The sequence below is a fragment of the Nematolebias whitei genome, chromosome 16, assembly GCF_014905685.2.
Source record: "Nematolebias whitei isolate Nwh7 chromosome 16, NemWhi1, whole genome shotgun sequence".
Classification (NCBI taxonomy): Eukaryota; Metazoa; Chordata; class Actinopteri; order Cyprinodontiformes; family Rivulidae; genus Nematolebias; species Nematolebias whitei.
The window spans coordinates 15371244-15387505 of record NC_056513.1 but is presented as its reverse complement, the minus strand read 5'-3'; the positions used below and the strand labels follow the sequence as shown (position 1 = coordinate 15387505).

Below are 16262 nucleotides of genomic sequence, written 5' to 3'. Positions count from 1 at the left end.
GAACTGTTTGTGTGTCATCTGGGTGAACCGATACTTTACTGAGGCCAGGCGACAAGCTGCTACATGATGTTCTGATTTGATAAAGACCGTGGAGATAATAAAAGAAATGATGCTTATCTGTTATTTACAGTATGTACCTGTCTGACTCTGCTGCTCCTGAGAAGTGAAGAGAGGAGGAGAAGTGGACAGAGGAGGAGTAGACAGAGAAGGAGGAGAAATGGAAAGAGGAACATACCCAAATGAGGAGAAGCGAGGGAGGGATTGTGTGTTGGCATGAAGGGGAGGAGGGGTAGGCAGATGCAGATGCAGGGGGAGGACTTTGGAGGGGGGGTATGAGTGTCCGTTGATCGAGTCAATGGGGCAGGGACTGGGCCTGCGGAGGAGGAGGGTGTGGCACTGCTGGGATGGGGAGTGACCTGGGCACAGGCCAGGAGGAGAGGGGGGGTGCAAAACAACAACAACACAACAACAACTGATCAGTCAACTGGAAACAAAAGTCTACCCAGAAAAAAATTTAAAATGCACAAAATAATAATTGATTAAATTAAAAAAAATAACAAAATACATTCATATATCCACAAGGAATATATCTATAAATTAAAAATTATTATTAGTCAGGCAATTATGCAAATGAAATGAACAAAAAGCATCACAATCTAATAAAGCAAGTTGGAACTAGGAGGGTGGCTTTAATTAAAGAGGGTCACAGAAGGAGAAATTTAGAGGAGCGGGAGGGGTAATAGCCAACAGAGGAGGACAGTGATTGGTCAATGAAGATGACTGACAAGTTGATAGATGACTAGCTGCAGCTGACTACAACTATTGATCAGCTATATCTACACAACAGCTGCTAAACTAACACATGCAAAATGTTCACACAAACACACACACACACACACACATACACACGCACACATACACATGCACAGAAAGAGCTGTGGTGTGGGTGGTCACCTGCCCTCTTGATGACTTCAACAATGTTGGAGGGAAAGTAGCCCACTCGATCATTTCCCGTACGGTTATCATGAATACAGCCTTTCCATCGGCCATCAGAGTGCTGCTCCAAAACCTGCAAACAAACACAGATTAAAACGTGCTCACGTTTTACCAACAATGACGGCAAAAGCCAAGGATAAACTTGTTAAATACACGGTACAAGCTAACTAGAAAGTTCCTGGGGAGAAACTTTGACGGGGACTGCCACGTGGCGGCCATTTAAAAAAATTGTTTTTACAGTACTCTTTGTTGGGATTCACTCTCAGCTACCACCACACCAAATTTCAGCTTAATAAAAAAAAAGAAAAGAGTTATACTTGTTTTTTCTTCTAAACTACGGTGGCCATCTAGGAGTTTTGATTTGGATTGTGATGGGGAACGTTCTCAGCTATAACCACACCAAACTTCAGCGCTGTATGTGTAAAAATAGCTGATTTAAAACCATTTCAATTTAGCTCTTGTGACCATCTTGAATTTTTTATTTGAATTCAGTATTTATTGGGCATTGCTCTTGGCTACCACCACAACAAATTTCAGCTTAATATCTCTAAAAATGGCTGATTTAAAGGGTTTCCTTTTTAGCTCAGGTGGCCATCTTGGATTTTTTATTTGCATCAGGAATGTATAACAACTCGCTTTCAGCTACGACCAAACCAAATTTCAGCTCAATATATCAAAGAATGACTGAGTTATAGTCAATTTTGAGTTTTCTGAGGTAGCTGAGGCAGCCATCTTGATTCAAAAAGGCTCCAAAAGTTAATCAGTGTTTTGTTCACCTTTTCACTCAAGGTCATGTGACCTCACTGTGGCAGTTAGAAGCTGTTAAGAGTTCTGTCAGTGGTTTTCAATAAGAAAAATGGTGTCTTTGTTTGCAAATTACGTTGCCATGGTAACTCGAAACGCTAATAAAAGTAATAGCACACATCATGGTGCCGGTCATTTTGATATAACATTTGTGGGGGTACACGTTGCGGTTTGGGCCGCATTAAAGTTGATAGGAGCGAAACACTTTTCAGGTGGATAATAATAGGTGGCTGCCTGAAGGCAGTCCCCAAATACAAACTAAGCCACTGAGCAAATTTATATTTTTCTGTACCATGTTAGCAATAACAATAATATACATGTCTTTTGATATCTGTCACCAAAGGACACGCAATAATGTAACTGCCAACATGTGTTTATATGTGTTAATTGATCTACCTTGTTAGCAAAATATCTGATAAACCAGAGTAAACCAGTAAGTAATCATTAGAAGTTCATCTACAACTGACTGACTTTTGGCATCAATCCAGTTCAAGATGGTGGTCATGGCTCATCAACCTTAGGAAATACAAGAATGGCTAAAACTCAGTCGATTATACAAACTTCAACCAAAATTTGTAGTGGTAGTAGCTCAGAATCCTTACTAACACATACTCCAAGCTTCAACTGTTTGTGTGAGATGTTACGATACTGCGTGCAGTCGTTCGCAAGATATTTTTCAAGATTATACAAAAAAAACCTTTGTTAAATTTCAAGATGAAATAAGTTTAAAACTATGACATAAAAAGCAGCATGCAATGTATATTCTGCCAAAGAATACAAGGCCCATCCATCCATCCATTTTCTTTACCAGCTTCTTCCACTTTTTGGGTCACGGGGGTCGCTGGTGCCCATGTCCTGCAATCACTGTGCGAGGGGCGGGGTACACCCTGGACAGGTCGCAAGTCCATCACAGGGCCACATAGAGACAAACAACCATTCACTCTCTCACTCACACCTAGGGACAATTTAGAGTTACCAATCAGCCTAACATGCATGTTTTTGGTCGGTAGGAGGAAACCGGAGTACCCGGAGAAAACCCATGCATGCACGGAGAGAACATGCAAACTCCCCTCAGAAAGGCACCCGGACTGGGGTTTGAACCGGGGACCTGCTCATTCTGAAACCAGTAACAGCACTCATATACCATACTGTAGAAGAAGAAACAGTGAGCAGTATAAACTAGGCTCGGTTTTACAATACTGTATTACTTTAATTTATTTTACTGGACTATGAACCGTACTGTGATAATGTCTCCTGCTTTAATGTTCAGGCTGGTAAGGTCGTAGTTGTTGCAGTAATCCTTCAGCGCTCGCACTTGCATCGCAGCCGAAGCGTCTACAAAACAAGATAGTGAAATGGTAAATAGAGTAAGGAGATCAAGTATATAAGCCATTTATATTACAAACAATACGATGCACAAAAAGCATGTTTAAATTATTGTCAACATTATTGTTCATGTGGCTTCAGTAAACTTCATCAAAGTTAATTAAAAAAGTCCATCAGCTGACCTGGTCTCATACAACAAAGCAGACGACAAATCTTTGCAATTTAAAGTGACTAAAAAATTTGTACTTGTGTTGTTCGTTTCACAGAGAAAACTTTACAAAATGTCCAAATTAACGTCAAAACAAAAACTAAAAATTGTCATCTTGAACAGCTTGTCCTGTAACCTTAAAAAAAAAATCAAAGCTTTCTTTACACACACAGCAGTGAGCTTCAACAGTTTGAACAGAAAACCTCCTGAACATGAAAAATAGATTTTTAACCATACCATAAAATAAGAAGCACACATTAATTGCACACTCTCCAATTGTCATACCAGAACTCTGAATTTTAAATATTTGAGTCCAGATGCTCCTATCAAATGTTTATAGAGACAAAAATCCTGTTTCAAAAATTTTTAAGGCGTATGAGGGATGAGTGTGTTTAAGGAAGCGTATCTGAGCTGACGGCCTCACCTCTCAGTAACTGCTTGATCTCTCTGCTGGCCTGTGTGGTGGTAAACTGGTTAACAATGTCCAGGGCGGTTTGACTAAGAGTGTTTCTTACTCCAGCACTGATGCCACTCTATAATGAAGTAGAGAAAAAACAGACACTTTAGAATTTATTTAACCTGGCTGATCCCAATGAGATCACATAAGCAAGGCCTGGGACAGAAGTAAGCGTTCAAGTTTTTATAACCTGGAAAGAAATTGGAATACAAATAAGGAAAAAACTCAGACAAACTCTAGAAAAAAAGATCACAAGCCCAATCAGGGGCTTGAACTCAGGACTTTCTTGCTGTGATGCAACATTGCTAACCACCACATCATACTAAAGAAGCTGTAATATCAATTCAGTAACACCAAATGGGCTGCAAACAGATATATTAAAAAAAACAAAATCAGGTTTTAGCATCTGTTACCCTTTTGGAGCAGGGTTGCACACTCAGACTTACGTCCAGCAGCAGACGCACGACCTCCGTCTTCCCACAGAGGGCAGCCTGATGCAGAGCTGTGCCACACTCAGACTGTCTGTTGATATCTATGCCAGCCTGAATCAGCAGCCTGCAACACAGCATCACAAAGATCTATTCATTCACAAGAATATTGCCCCTAAAGATGACGCACAAACAACTATGAACCAAAAATGTATGCTGTATAAAAAAAAAACATCCAACAGAAATAGTATTAGGTTTAGCATCTTAAATCGATTACTGTTTTAAACCTTCTTGATAGTGACTGCTTTTAACCTTTAAGATTGGCTTTGTTTTATCTACACAGGCTGCAGGGATGTTTGTGGTTTTTTTAATGACCACAGCTTGCAGCCTGCCAGAGAGTCAGCTCACCCGCCTGAGAGGAAAACAAGATATACAAATGTTTTGCAGTTATTTGCCATGTAAGAACAACACTTAAACCAAATTAAAGACCCCCATTTGATAAAAATTAAGTTTAATAAACTTGAGAGCTGTTTATATGAAGTGCAAGAGCATCAAGTTGTGTCAAACTGACCTGTGAGGGTTCACTGAATCCCATCAAAAGGTTTACGTCCCTTTACACAGCCATGAAGCTGAGCAGATGATAGGATATTAGTGGTTTACTTTTCCCCACTAAGTGTTTGTTCTGTTAGTTCTTTTAGAAGATAAAACAGAGAACAAGAGTTTGACTGAGATACTGACGTTTATGTGGACTGTAGCTCACAGGCTGTGGGTTTTGTGCTGCATAACGAGCTGCTGGCCAACACAACGTGTTTGCTCTGGCTTTGATTCAATGCTAACTGTTTGGTTGCTTTTACTGAAATAAAATTTCCACCTACGACGACTGGTACAAGAGAAGGAATCAGATTAATTTAAAGACAGCTGAATGGATTGCCAGTTAATCTAATGTGCCATTATAATGACGATAAAAATCCAATTTCTAATTAGTTGTGTTAAACAAACCAAAGTACACAGAAAATGAACTGAATGTGTATGAGAACAGAACTGCAGATGTTTTTGAGCTTAAGGGGTAAGATGTTTGCACTTTTGATGAGTAGAGCAACCAGGATGTTTTGCCTAATTGTGATTGCCGTCATAGTTACCATACGTTAGGCAGTTAACTTATTTTACTAAAACGTCAAACATCTAAAACAATGCTTACCGCTAACTTTATGAATCATCTTTAACTTTATGCTGTGTTATACATTGTTCAGGTTCTGTTTTGAGCAACTTGTAAATTTCTACAGTAAAACACAAAATAAAAGTGTTCTTTAAGATTTTTGTGGATCAAGCAGGCAGGTGGACAGACAGGTAAGATGAAAGCAAATTAGAAAACAGGCTGAGAAAGGCATCACATCAAAGAGAGCTTGTTCGGACCGTATGACTTCTATGTGTCCGTTCTTAGCCGCGAGGTGCAGAGGTGACACTCCGTTTGGGTCCGAGGGTTTGGGTTCCAGCATGGCTGCACACATGTTACTGCTGAGCAGGAGCTGGACCACCTGAACATGCAGAGATACACAAGAGTCACTGATAAATAGAAACAAACACAATTAAAATATTCAAATGTTATCATGGAATTAATTGCAGTATTTTTCATTCAATCTTTATTTAGACAGATTAATCCCATTGAGCCTCGGGGACTCATTTACAAGAGAGACCTGATTATACACATATATATGTATATGAAAACATAAAAGTCTGATTCAAACCAGCTGACATAAGGCTGAAAAAAATGTGATTGTGATATTATTGAATATCGCAGGGATGCACGATAATGGCATATCGGATATCGTCCAAAAATCCAATATGTTAAAACTTGTTTGGCCGATAACCGATATAAACACCAATATTTTTTCCCTACATCTACTTACAGAGACTAAATAGCTTTTTCTGCTGTGGAATTAAATACTACATTATTCTGCATGGTCTTTGGATGAAAGGACAGCTGGTGATGTTTTGTTTCTCCGTGGTTGACCCTTCTCTTGCTTTCCTTTCTGGCCAACTCATCGTAATGGTCAGAATGGTGGTTCTTGAGATGGTTAATTACGTTTCAAGTGTTGTAGGACTTCGTTTTTGCTCCTTCTCGCATCACTGACGCAGAGCAGTCATTGCAAATAGCAGTTCTGCTATCAGTTTCTGACGCTACTATTCCGATAATATTGTGCATCCCTAGAATATTGTGATAACACTATCAGTTAAAATAAAACCACATTTTCCTCCTTTCTTTTTAGACTCTTATGTGAGGGCTATAATTTTTCTGGTATTGTGCCCATGGCAATCTACAGAGGAGGTCAACGGTTAACAAGCGAGCCTGCTGGGAGCCCAATCATAGCCAAAGCACATCCTTCTCGGACAGTCACACACTGACTGCCCCCTCAGACTGGACGCATAGACGTGGTCAATTTTTAGGTTTTATTTTATTAAAACAAATGCAATTTGTGATTTACTCACTCCAACACGTCCAAATTCACAAGCAAGGTCCAGTGGAGTTTTTCCAGCTGAGTCTGAGATACATGGGTTGGACTGGTGTTGCAGTAACATTTCAGACTGTAAAACACACACAAAGCACACTGGTGCATCTGATTGTCCCATCTTCTAGCAACAAAAATTTCATGCATGGATCATCAAGTGTGCATAACAGCTCACACCTCACAAACATACACACAGAATTACAGAGTTACCCCATCGTAGTGTCCATGCTGCGCTGACAGATGCAGAGGGATCTGGCCTTCATCTGACTGTCCGTTGACTGACGAGCCTGCTTTCAGCAGCATTTTCATTGGTTCAGTCTTCCCCTGCCATGCAGCATAATGCAGGGGACGCATTCCTACACAAAACACACAGACACACACACATACATACACACAAAGACAAACACATACAGAAAACACACAGACAGAAAAGAGCACAACACAGACATACAAGACCCCACAAGCACATGCAAACAGACACAAAAATGATCATATAAATAAGCATGCAAACACTGTAAAAAATATTTACATCAATCAAGTTGCAACTAGACAGGTAGCAAGTATTAAAATACATTATACATTTTTATTCCAACTTTTATTGGTTCCAATGAATCTCTGAACTTAATTACAGGCAAATGTTCCGATCACTTACTGACTACATCGTGCTTATTGCAAAAATTATATATATATTTTTAATGTTTTGCCATCTGGATGAGTTATCACAGGAGCTGAAATAAAGAAATGTGCACAAGAGCTCACACATTACTGGGTTAAGTGATAATTTACACTATTATGTAACAAAAGCTGTTATTATTTAAAAGGCACTTTGATAAAAAAAATTTGGTTATTCAGAAATGGTAAAAAAAAAAAAAGCATGCTTTAGAGGGGTTTTGTGTGTGTGTGTGTGTGTGGGGGGGGGGGGGGTGTATTCTCATTTTGGACACTCTTAGCTAAAAAAAAATTAAAAATCTGAGATGTATTTTTGTTATGTTGCTGATAATAAAAACAATTTGAGTACTACCCAAATGTGGATAAAATATTTTAACAGATTTCTGTAACATTTGTGTCACTGAATCGCTACAGACACAGTCTCTCAGCTTTAACTCCTAAAAATAGCACCCTCCTTATAGAAGTCGACATCTTTATGACCCTTGTGTAACCCTGAAACAATTGTTTGTGTCGAGCATCACACTCATGAGACACTTAAGGCAACAAAGATGAGACAAAGGGCAAGAAGACCCTTATCAGTGTCTTAACGTGGCCCAGGAGGACAATGCAGGCAGCTGAACATCAATGAACTTCTGGAGCCATGCAGAGAATGGACAATGATATGAAGTACAGCTGGGGACATTACAGTCACTTAGATTCAGCAACTAAAAAGAAGCAGTGTGCAAGACCACTATTTCTTTATATTGGAAATAAATTTCATTATCAAACTGAGTACAGCCAGTGAGCAATAGATCCCCCATGAAATTTCATTCCTCCTTTTTTATTTTAATGGAATTCTCAAAAAGCATCTGATTAACTTTTGGAATAAACCTGTCAAGATATGTGGTGCACCGGCTGCACTGGTAGACACTGTCCATGATCAAAGCAGACCTGGACCCCGCATGCAATTATTGTCAACAAGCTCCAGCTACACCCCTGCATACATTCTGGACCTGTCCCAAACTGAAGACTTTTTGGCAATCTATTTTTGACACCTTCTCTGGGATATGTGGGAGAACTGTTCATCCATCACTGTTCGGGGTGGTCCCTGTGGATATGTCTTTCAGCAAGTACGAAAATAATGTGATTGTGTTTGGCTCTAATCTGGCCAGAAGGCTTGTCTTGTACAATTGGAAGAACCCACACACCTCAGCATATGTGCATTGGATAAGAGAGGTGGTGTTGTATCATATTAATTTAGAAAAAAATCAGATATGCCCTGAAGGGTTCTGTTAAAAGATTTTGGAACACTTGGCAGCCTTTTATGTTGCAAGCACTTTGTTAACAGTTGCTGTTTTAAATGTGCTTTATAAATAAATTTGACTTTACTTGTATGTGGAAAACTTGTCAATGCCTGTTTAGTTCATTTGTGTGTTCGTGACTGATCCAGTATGGGAGGGGTTTTTTATTCTTTGTGTTCACCTTTTTGTTTGTATGTCCAAAAAAAAACAAAAAAAAAAAAAACACTTTGTTTAAAAAAATATAAAAAAAACCTGAGTAATGATGGCTGCCACAGCTAATTAACCTTAACAAAAGCGGCTAACGTGGACTTTGTCCACAAAGAAACACTGTCTTTCCAAAACACTTTTTTTTATGTAGACATGGCAACATTTTTAAAACTGTTTTTATCCACATGGAAACAGAAAAACACCTTAGTGGTGTATTAACTATGTCGGGTTTGTATGTGGTGTTTCCTGAAAATACACCCGAAAAAGGAAAGAAGGCGTGGAGCAAACACTTTCAACTGTAAATGAAAAAGAAAAAAAAAAAGACTATAGGTGTATTTGGTGTGACAATGAAGGGTTTTTGTTTAGTTTTATTTGAGACAGTATTATTATTTATTAGACTTTGTTCACTAAAGTAAAACAGGATACAAGAGTTTTGCTGTAGTTGAGCATCTACAGTGCAAACACAAGAATGGAGTTTGTCAGTAATGTTGTTTCTTTGTTACGTTTGGGGTGAGACTGGAGGTGGGAATGTAACGCCATTATTTTCCAAAGGTCGCATTTAGGCTATCCACGTGAGAATGCACCATTGGTGTTTAAGGACTTTCTTACTCTGGAACTTGGTTTCGAAAGATACCATTTAGGGACTCTTAAAAAACATTTTCTACATGGATGCAAGGCTGAAACAAACAAAAAAACTTTGTCAATCCCCAAAATCCCATACGGGGCTTGTGCTGTGCTCAGTTAGTAATATCAACAGTGAAGTAAAAAAACAAAGAAGCCCTAAATCAGAAGACAGTTTCCTAACTCCAGTATTGCAAACATTTTCTAACTGCCTGTATTTGACAACAACATAATAAAACACCTGAATGTGGTAATGACTTACTGTGTCGGTATGCCACCCCACTGTTAACAGTGACTTCAATCTGGTCAACTCTTTGAAAACTTTGTGCAGGTCCCTTTAGGTTAAAGAGGCCCAATTTTTGATCCACTGTCTACTTATCCATGAGGTTTATGTCGTGCAAACTGTGCTTTCTAACAACACAATAGAGCCAGTAAAGACAGAGAAGGCTTTAAGTCAATAGTCATTCAAATCATGAGCAGAGAAAAAAACTAACAATGACAAGGACACTTGTTTTGAGATGATAGGATAGATATGGCGTCACCTCAGTTTGAACCTTCCATGTTCCAGCTGCAAGTCTGAATACTAGTGGGAATTTCAAACTGTTGTGTTCAGTGACACAGCTAGCTATGGTTAGCAAAACAAGCAGATTTATCCGCATTTTAGGCCTTCAAATGCTGCTACAACATATTTCTTAATAGAGCTGTACAATACTATCTCTGTGACTGATTTAATGAGATACCATCCAGCAAAAGTGAAAATAAAAAATGTATATCTACTGCATATATTACTGCAGCTGTCATCACTTTTTACCATGTAAAACTTTGAGGTGCGAAACCTCCAATCCTCCAAATCAGAACTACAACTTAAAGGGAGCGTTCCAGCTTTGTTTGTCGACACACATTTTCACTCCTACAAAAAGAAATGCAAAAGAACAAAAGAAACACAAGAATACTGTTTGAGGAGATTTGTTGTTGAGCTCACTTACCACCATGAACGGGGACTAAAACTGCATTGAATTAAGGAAGGGAAATCTTCAACATAAGGTGGTATGAAGGGAAATTACCTCCAGGGAGCTTCACAAATTTTGCAGAAAGTAAAAGCAGGGGGGACATTTTCCTGACTGTGTAAAGAATGGGCAACACTAACCTTGACACCTCTGAGGAAATTCATGCAATGACTTGGCCTACTTTCAAGAAGTTTGGTGCATTGGTAAAAAAACCCTTTTTGTTAAGACATTATAGTTGACCTGGTAAATTTCCTGGTTTACAAATTAAACAATTAAGCAGGTTTAGATTGTTTTTAGTAAAAATTATACTGTAAAAGGAGAACTTCATCATCACATTAATTTTTCTCAGACAAGAATTACACAAGTTTTATGAAATAAGCGCAGTAATCCAAACTCAATGGGTTTTCAGCTGTTGGAAATACCCTTTTTTGTGCTCCAAAGATTATCTTGGCAGAACTGTTAGGCGAACTGTTTGCCCCATTTCCTTTGTGATGTTTTTGGACAGGAAATCAGGCGCAGAGGCTCAGGCTTGCAGGAAGGCCGGGTCATTGAACATCAACTGGCATTTTCCCAAACAGAAGATACGGCTTCCTTCAAGACAATGACAGCACGTAACAACTGTTTGTGGGTTGAATCTTGAGCTTGCACTCGCTCTATTATCCCCGTGTCTTTTTCAGGATATTTACTGTATATCAAGCTTTAGCTACGCAATACTTTTCGGGTAGGCACTTCTTGTTATTAACTTTGTGGTTTTGTTTGCCGTCTGGTTCTGAGCAGAGAATCTCCCTAAGTTTGAAGTGATTTGTACAGCCAATGGTTCTCCATACAGCTTCCCTTTCAAATCATGCTTTTATTATACCTCAGAGGTGGAATATAAACTTTTCACTTATTGCTTTGTTAATAACTGCAACTTCTTTCTCATCAACAGTTAAACAGTTCGCCTAATTTCATAAGGATTTTTGTGAAAAACATTCTTTCAGTATCCAACAAAGTTCAGTCAGGTTGTCTGGATGTTTTTTGTTGTTGTTGTTGTTGAGACGTTTCGTCCTTCATCCAAAGAACTTCATCAGTCCGAGGAGCCACAAACAAACCGAATCCCAAAAGCAGCACACCCACATAGTGGATCAACCAGTTTGCTGGTGATAAGATGGTTTCTGGGGTCTGCCCTCTCCCCCATCGACTCCTCTGAGGCAGCCATAACTAAACTGGTTCAAAACATCAACGTTCATGCTCAATAATCCAGGTAGAAAATCCAACAAGGTTCAGTCAGGTCATTTGGACGTTTCTTTTTTTTTGTTGTTGAAATGTTGCGTCCTTCATCCAAAGGACTTCATCAGTCCGAGGAGCCACAAACAAATTTAAGTCCCAAAAGCAGCACATCCACATACAGGACCAACCAGTTGGCTGACTGGTCTACTATGTGGGTGTGCTACTATCTCTGATTGATGAAGTCCTTTGGATGAAGGATGACACATCTCAACAAAAAAAGAAACCGTCCAGATGACCTGATTGAACTTTAGAATTTCAACCTAGATTATTGAGCATGAACTTTGATATTCTTTCAATATTTTGTCTTAAATTTTGTCTCTAAAAAAGTGAAAACAGATTAAGGGTTTTTGGAGTTGATAATGTATGTGACAGAGAAGTTGTTTCTCTCTTGTTCTTCAGCCTGTAGTACAGCGTTCACGTTCTCTTCTTTGCTTTTCCAACCATAAATAAAATACTGCATCTCTCATTGAAGTATAGGTGAGAACAGACGGCAAGCAAAAACAAACCAATACAAAGACGGTGCTAAAGTGATAAACTGGAGTTGGTATTCACCATAAAATCATGTGGTCACTACTAAAGTAAAAGTTAAAATATTAAAAAAATATCAACTAACGGCTTGTATTACTTGTCCTTTAAAATATTGGCTGTGTCAAGTTCAAAAAGCTGAAAGGAAACATGTTTCTATTGTTTAAATGAGAGGGGAATAAATGTTTGTCGATTCGATGGAGCAAAATCCTCCAGATGGTAGGAGGGTAAACAGCTTCTATTAACCTGAGCCAGGTCCCTCAACAAGACTGTGCCAAAGAGGAGGATCATAACCAACTATTAAGAGTTGAACTGCAGAAGAGGGAGATGTAAGTACGTGGGAACAGCCAGGTTGTCGACTCATCTGGGTGTGATTTACTCTGTGTGCGAGTGTGAACCGTCAGACTAGGTGCTTTCAGTGCTCTTCAAGGGGTTTTCAGAGTAATTTGTATTGTTAAAAATATAAAGACCTCACAGAAAATGCGAGGAGTGAAGTCTCAAACTGGGTAAAACAGCTGCAGATAAAATAGCTTGAAAAACAGGGTGTTGGAAAGCTCTTGTAATATCATCCAGTTGTATTTTTTTAAATGACACTTTTAAAATTGTATTGCACTGCACAGTGTGAGCCCTACAATGGACGTCAAATGGAGGAGCACAACCAAGAAGTGCTTCATGAATTACACTTTTGTAGTGAGTAATTTGATGTTTCTACAGCATGAAAACAAAAAACCCTCACTGAGGAGGTAGGGCCATGTGGTAAAGATGCTTGCCAGGTGTTTGCTTGTGTTTAAGCACAAACAAGGGCATGACTGACTGAGTGAAGAGACTAGGCCAACATCCTGCAGGGATTATAACTCCCATCTGCCCAGAGATTTCCTCTTTTTCCTTTTATACCAATGTTGCCAATGTTGGATGGAGATATTTGCTGCTCGGATTCCATTTGGCTCTCAGTCCTGCAGCCATCAAGCTTTTATCCTCTATTTCTATTATTTACTGTGAAAACAAATCTGTCAGCTTCTCTCACAAAAGAAAAAACAATAATGTTACTGCCTTTCCAACAAGCTCACTTTTTATTGCATAAGCCGGTATTATTTGTCATACAGTAGAAAGCCAGAAATGTGCTTTTGTATTCCTGTGTCTCTTGTTTTAATCTTTTGTTTCCTGGGCAGATTTGTGGATTTGGCATCTTTTTGTGCGAGTGTTAACTTAGAGTTGCAGAGATGGTGCAAAAATCAGAGTTTTTGTTTTTTACCTTTATTGTCTTTGATATCCACCGCTGCCTGGGCCTCCAGCAGCAGAGAGATCAGCTCCTTGTTACCACTCAAGGCAGCATGATGCATAGGTGACAACCTTTAACACACACAGACACAGAATATTTGTGAAAATAATCACATTTAGGCTGTGTGAGCCATGAGTATAACTTTACTGAATTAATCTTCAGCGTACAGCCGCTCCGCCTCTCAGCTCAATTGTGAAAGATGGGAGGGGGGCAATGACCTAGTTCCATTAATAAGCAATCTTGCTACCCTGGAGTGGAGCGTACAAGCAGAGCATCTACGTGTGAATGTGTTTGTGTGTGTCTAATGGATCCCTTGTGAATATAAGAGTTGGTCCCTGGAGTTAAATCACTGAGTCATCAGTCATTACACGAGGAGCTGAGCCCATTTGTTTGATTCCAACTAACACAATTATAAAATAATATTCATTATGTAATGAGGCAGAATTATAAACCAAGCATGTCCACACAAAGGTTTTCACTAATTCTGTACCAAATATAGATATAACTACGAGATGAACATTTAAACATAATGAAGGAGAATGTCTGGAAACGGTGTTTAGCCTAAAGATCAAATAAATCACAATTGGAGCAGGACGAAATCCTCACAGTATGATGACCTTGAGCAAAACCACCAAGGTTACAAAGTTTTACGATATTAAAAAGAACATTTCAAAAGTACCACATGACGCAATTGATTTTATTTTTACTGCAGCTAAAATATCACATTTGGTATACCGTTTTTTTTCCCGGAGTATAAGTTGCATCAGTCAAAAAAAAAAAAAATCATGATGAGGAAAAAACATTTGCAAGTCGCATTTATTATGTGTCACCACTGACCCGTCGCATTTATTATGCATTTATTTAATGGTCAAAACAGCTTCATTTCATATGGACGGCGGCGCCATCCATCCATCCATCCATCCATCATCTATCCATCCATCCTCCATCCATCCATCGCGGTCGGAGCCATAGCTCTCCAGCGTTCCTCCACCTGCACCAGCTGAGTGAAGTGAGCATGCACAGGAGGACTTGCTGTTGCAGTTCTTCAAAATTTAACAAGCTTAACACTTAAAAACAATTATTTGTTTGCTCGACATTATAGCAAAAGTGTGTCTCAGTTTCAGTTTTCCTTAATAAATGCTCTTTAATGGTCAAAACAGCTTCATTTAGCAGAGCGACATGGCGCCATCCATCCATCCATCCATCCATAGCGGATCCACAGCTAATCAACGTTAGCAAAACAAATATGGCTATAACGCAGTCAATTTTACAGATGTAGAGCAAAAATTTGAAGCCAGATTAGAAGTTTAAAACTTTGGTATGCAAGGCAACAGGAAATATTAATTTTTTTTAGCAGTGCTAGTTTTTTCCCCCCAGTTAAAACAGGCAATGGGTAAAAAAAAAAAAGAAGAGTTGTGATGACAAAGGTGTGACAACAAAGAGCAGCCTCTCACCCGTCTGCATCCTGGATGTTGACGTTAACTCGTTTTGCTGCTCCAAGGAGTTCTGAAAGAGAAACAAAACGTTAGAAATATCATTGGGGGAAAAAACTGTCTAAATTCAGACTTCAAGTCATTAGCAAATATGTTCAGTTCAGTTGTACAAACTGCTGATTTTTGATGCCCTGCTGGTGGTGTTAAGTCAACACTTTCACAACTGCGACAATTCAAAAGCCACCGTCTGCCTTTAAAACAATGAAGAGATTAAAGAGAAGTGAAGGCGTCATGAAGACAGGAGCTCTGGCAAGTTTAACTGGTAGGTTTAGATGCTCAGTCTGTGATTTTGCATGAAAAATTAAAAAATTACTTCATATTTGAAACAAATGTATGTATTAGGATATTACCATGCCATACCGCTTTATTTAGAGAGCACTTAAAACATCAACAAGGCCAACCAAAGTGCTGCACAGGACAAGCAAAGCACACAGCAAACAAATAAAATACAGTAAAATAAAAATATAGATATGAATGGAAGATAATGACTAAATGGCTAACATTGTAGAATACAAACAGGTTAAGAACAAATCACACTTTGTATTGCTCTAGAAGGCATTTTAGCTAGAGCAAGAGGATACAACCTGACCAAGAAATAGTACATAACATAACCTACAATAAACTTCAATTGGCTTTTATTTTAATTTTAACATAAAGAGACCGATGAGCAATTTTAAAAATCTTATTAACCAAAACTAAACAAAAACTCAAGAGAAAGGCAGCTCAGAAAATTCAGAAGATTTTGCAACGAGTGTCAGGGAAATTCAGATAAAGGTTCTGCGGGATCAATAAAGTTCTATCTTATCTTATGTTAATCACTGCTAATGTTAAATTAATGTTGAACCATGCGTGTGAGTCACGACAGTTATTGTCCTTTCAGAAAGGAACTACATGTGCAGTTGGTAATCCAAGTTCACCTCCGAGTCTGTGCTGAGAGGCCGAGGTCATCGTGCTGATAAGCATGTATAAAAAGCACTTCTTGTACACTGTCCAGAGCAGATCTTCGCAACCGGGGCTTCAATGAAACATCTGTGTAAGCCAATGGTAAACTCTTCCCTTGCAAGTAAACTGGGTTAAAAAAAAAAAATCTTCTTTTGTCTTCGTGTGTGGCTCTTTTTAAAGTAAGTAGATAATGAAAGGGTATTTTTATCCAACAATGAGGAAATGAAGCCTCCGGGTACTCCGG

The 16262-nt window shown here is 38.9% G+C and overlaps 1 protein-coding gene across 1 annotated transcript in view; it reads right to left on the bottom strand.

Annotated features, from left to right (window-relative positions):
* Window positions 1–16024, bottom strand: part of si:dkeyp-9d4.3 (caskin-1) — a 41333-nt gene extending 25309 nt beyond the window's left edge. The window contains exons 1-11 of the mRNA XM_037690536.1: window positions 15994–16024; window positions 15038–15089; window positions 13557–13654; window positions 6937–7082; window positions 6707–6802; window positions 5633–5754; window positions 4238–4346; window positions 3759–3867; window positions 3041–3135; window positions 955–1069; window positions 138–416 (exon numbers count right to left, since the gene is read on the bottom strand). Coding sequence (XP_037546464.1) covers window positions 138–416; window positions 955–1069; window positions 3041–3135; window positions 3759–3867; window positions 4238–4346; window positions 5633–5754; window positions 6707–6802; window positions 6937–7082; window positions 13557–13654; window positions 15038–15089; window positions 15994–16024 — 1252 coding nt within the window. The remainder of the gene's footprint in view (window positions 1–137; window positions 417–954; window positions 1070–3040; window positions 3136–3758; window positions 3868–4237; window positions 4347–5632; window positions 5755–6706; window positions 6803–6936; window positions 7083–13556; window positions 13655–15037; window positions 15090–15993) is intronic.
* Between the last annotated feature and the right edge of the window lie 238 nt (window positions 16025–16262).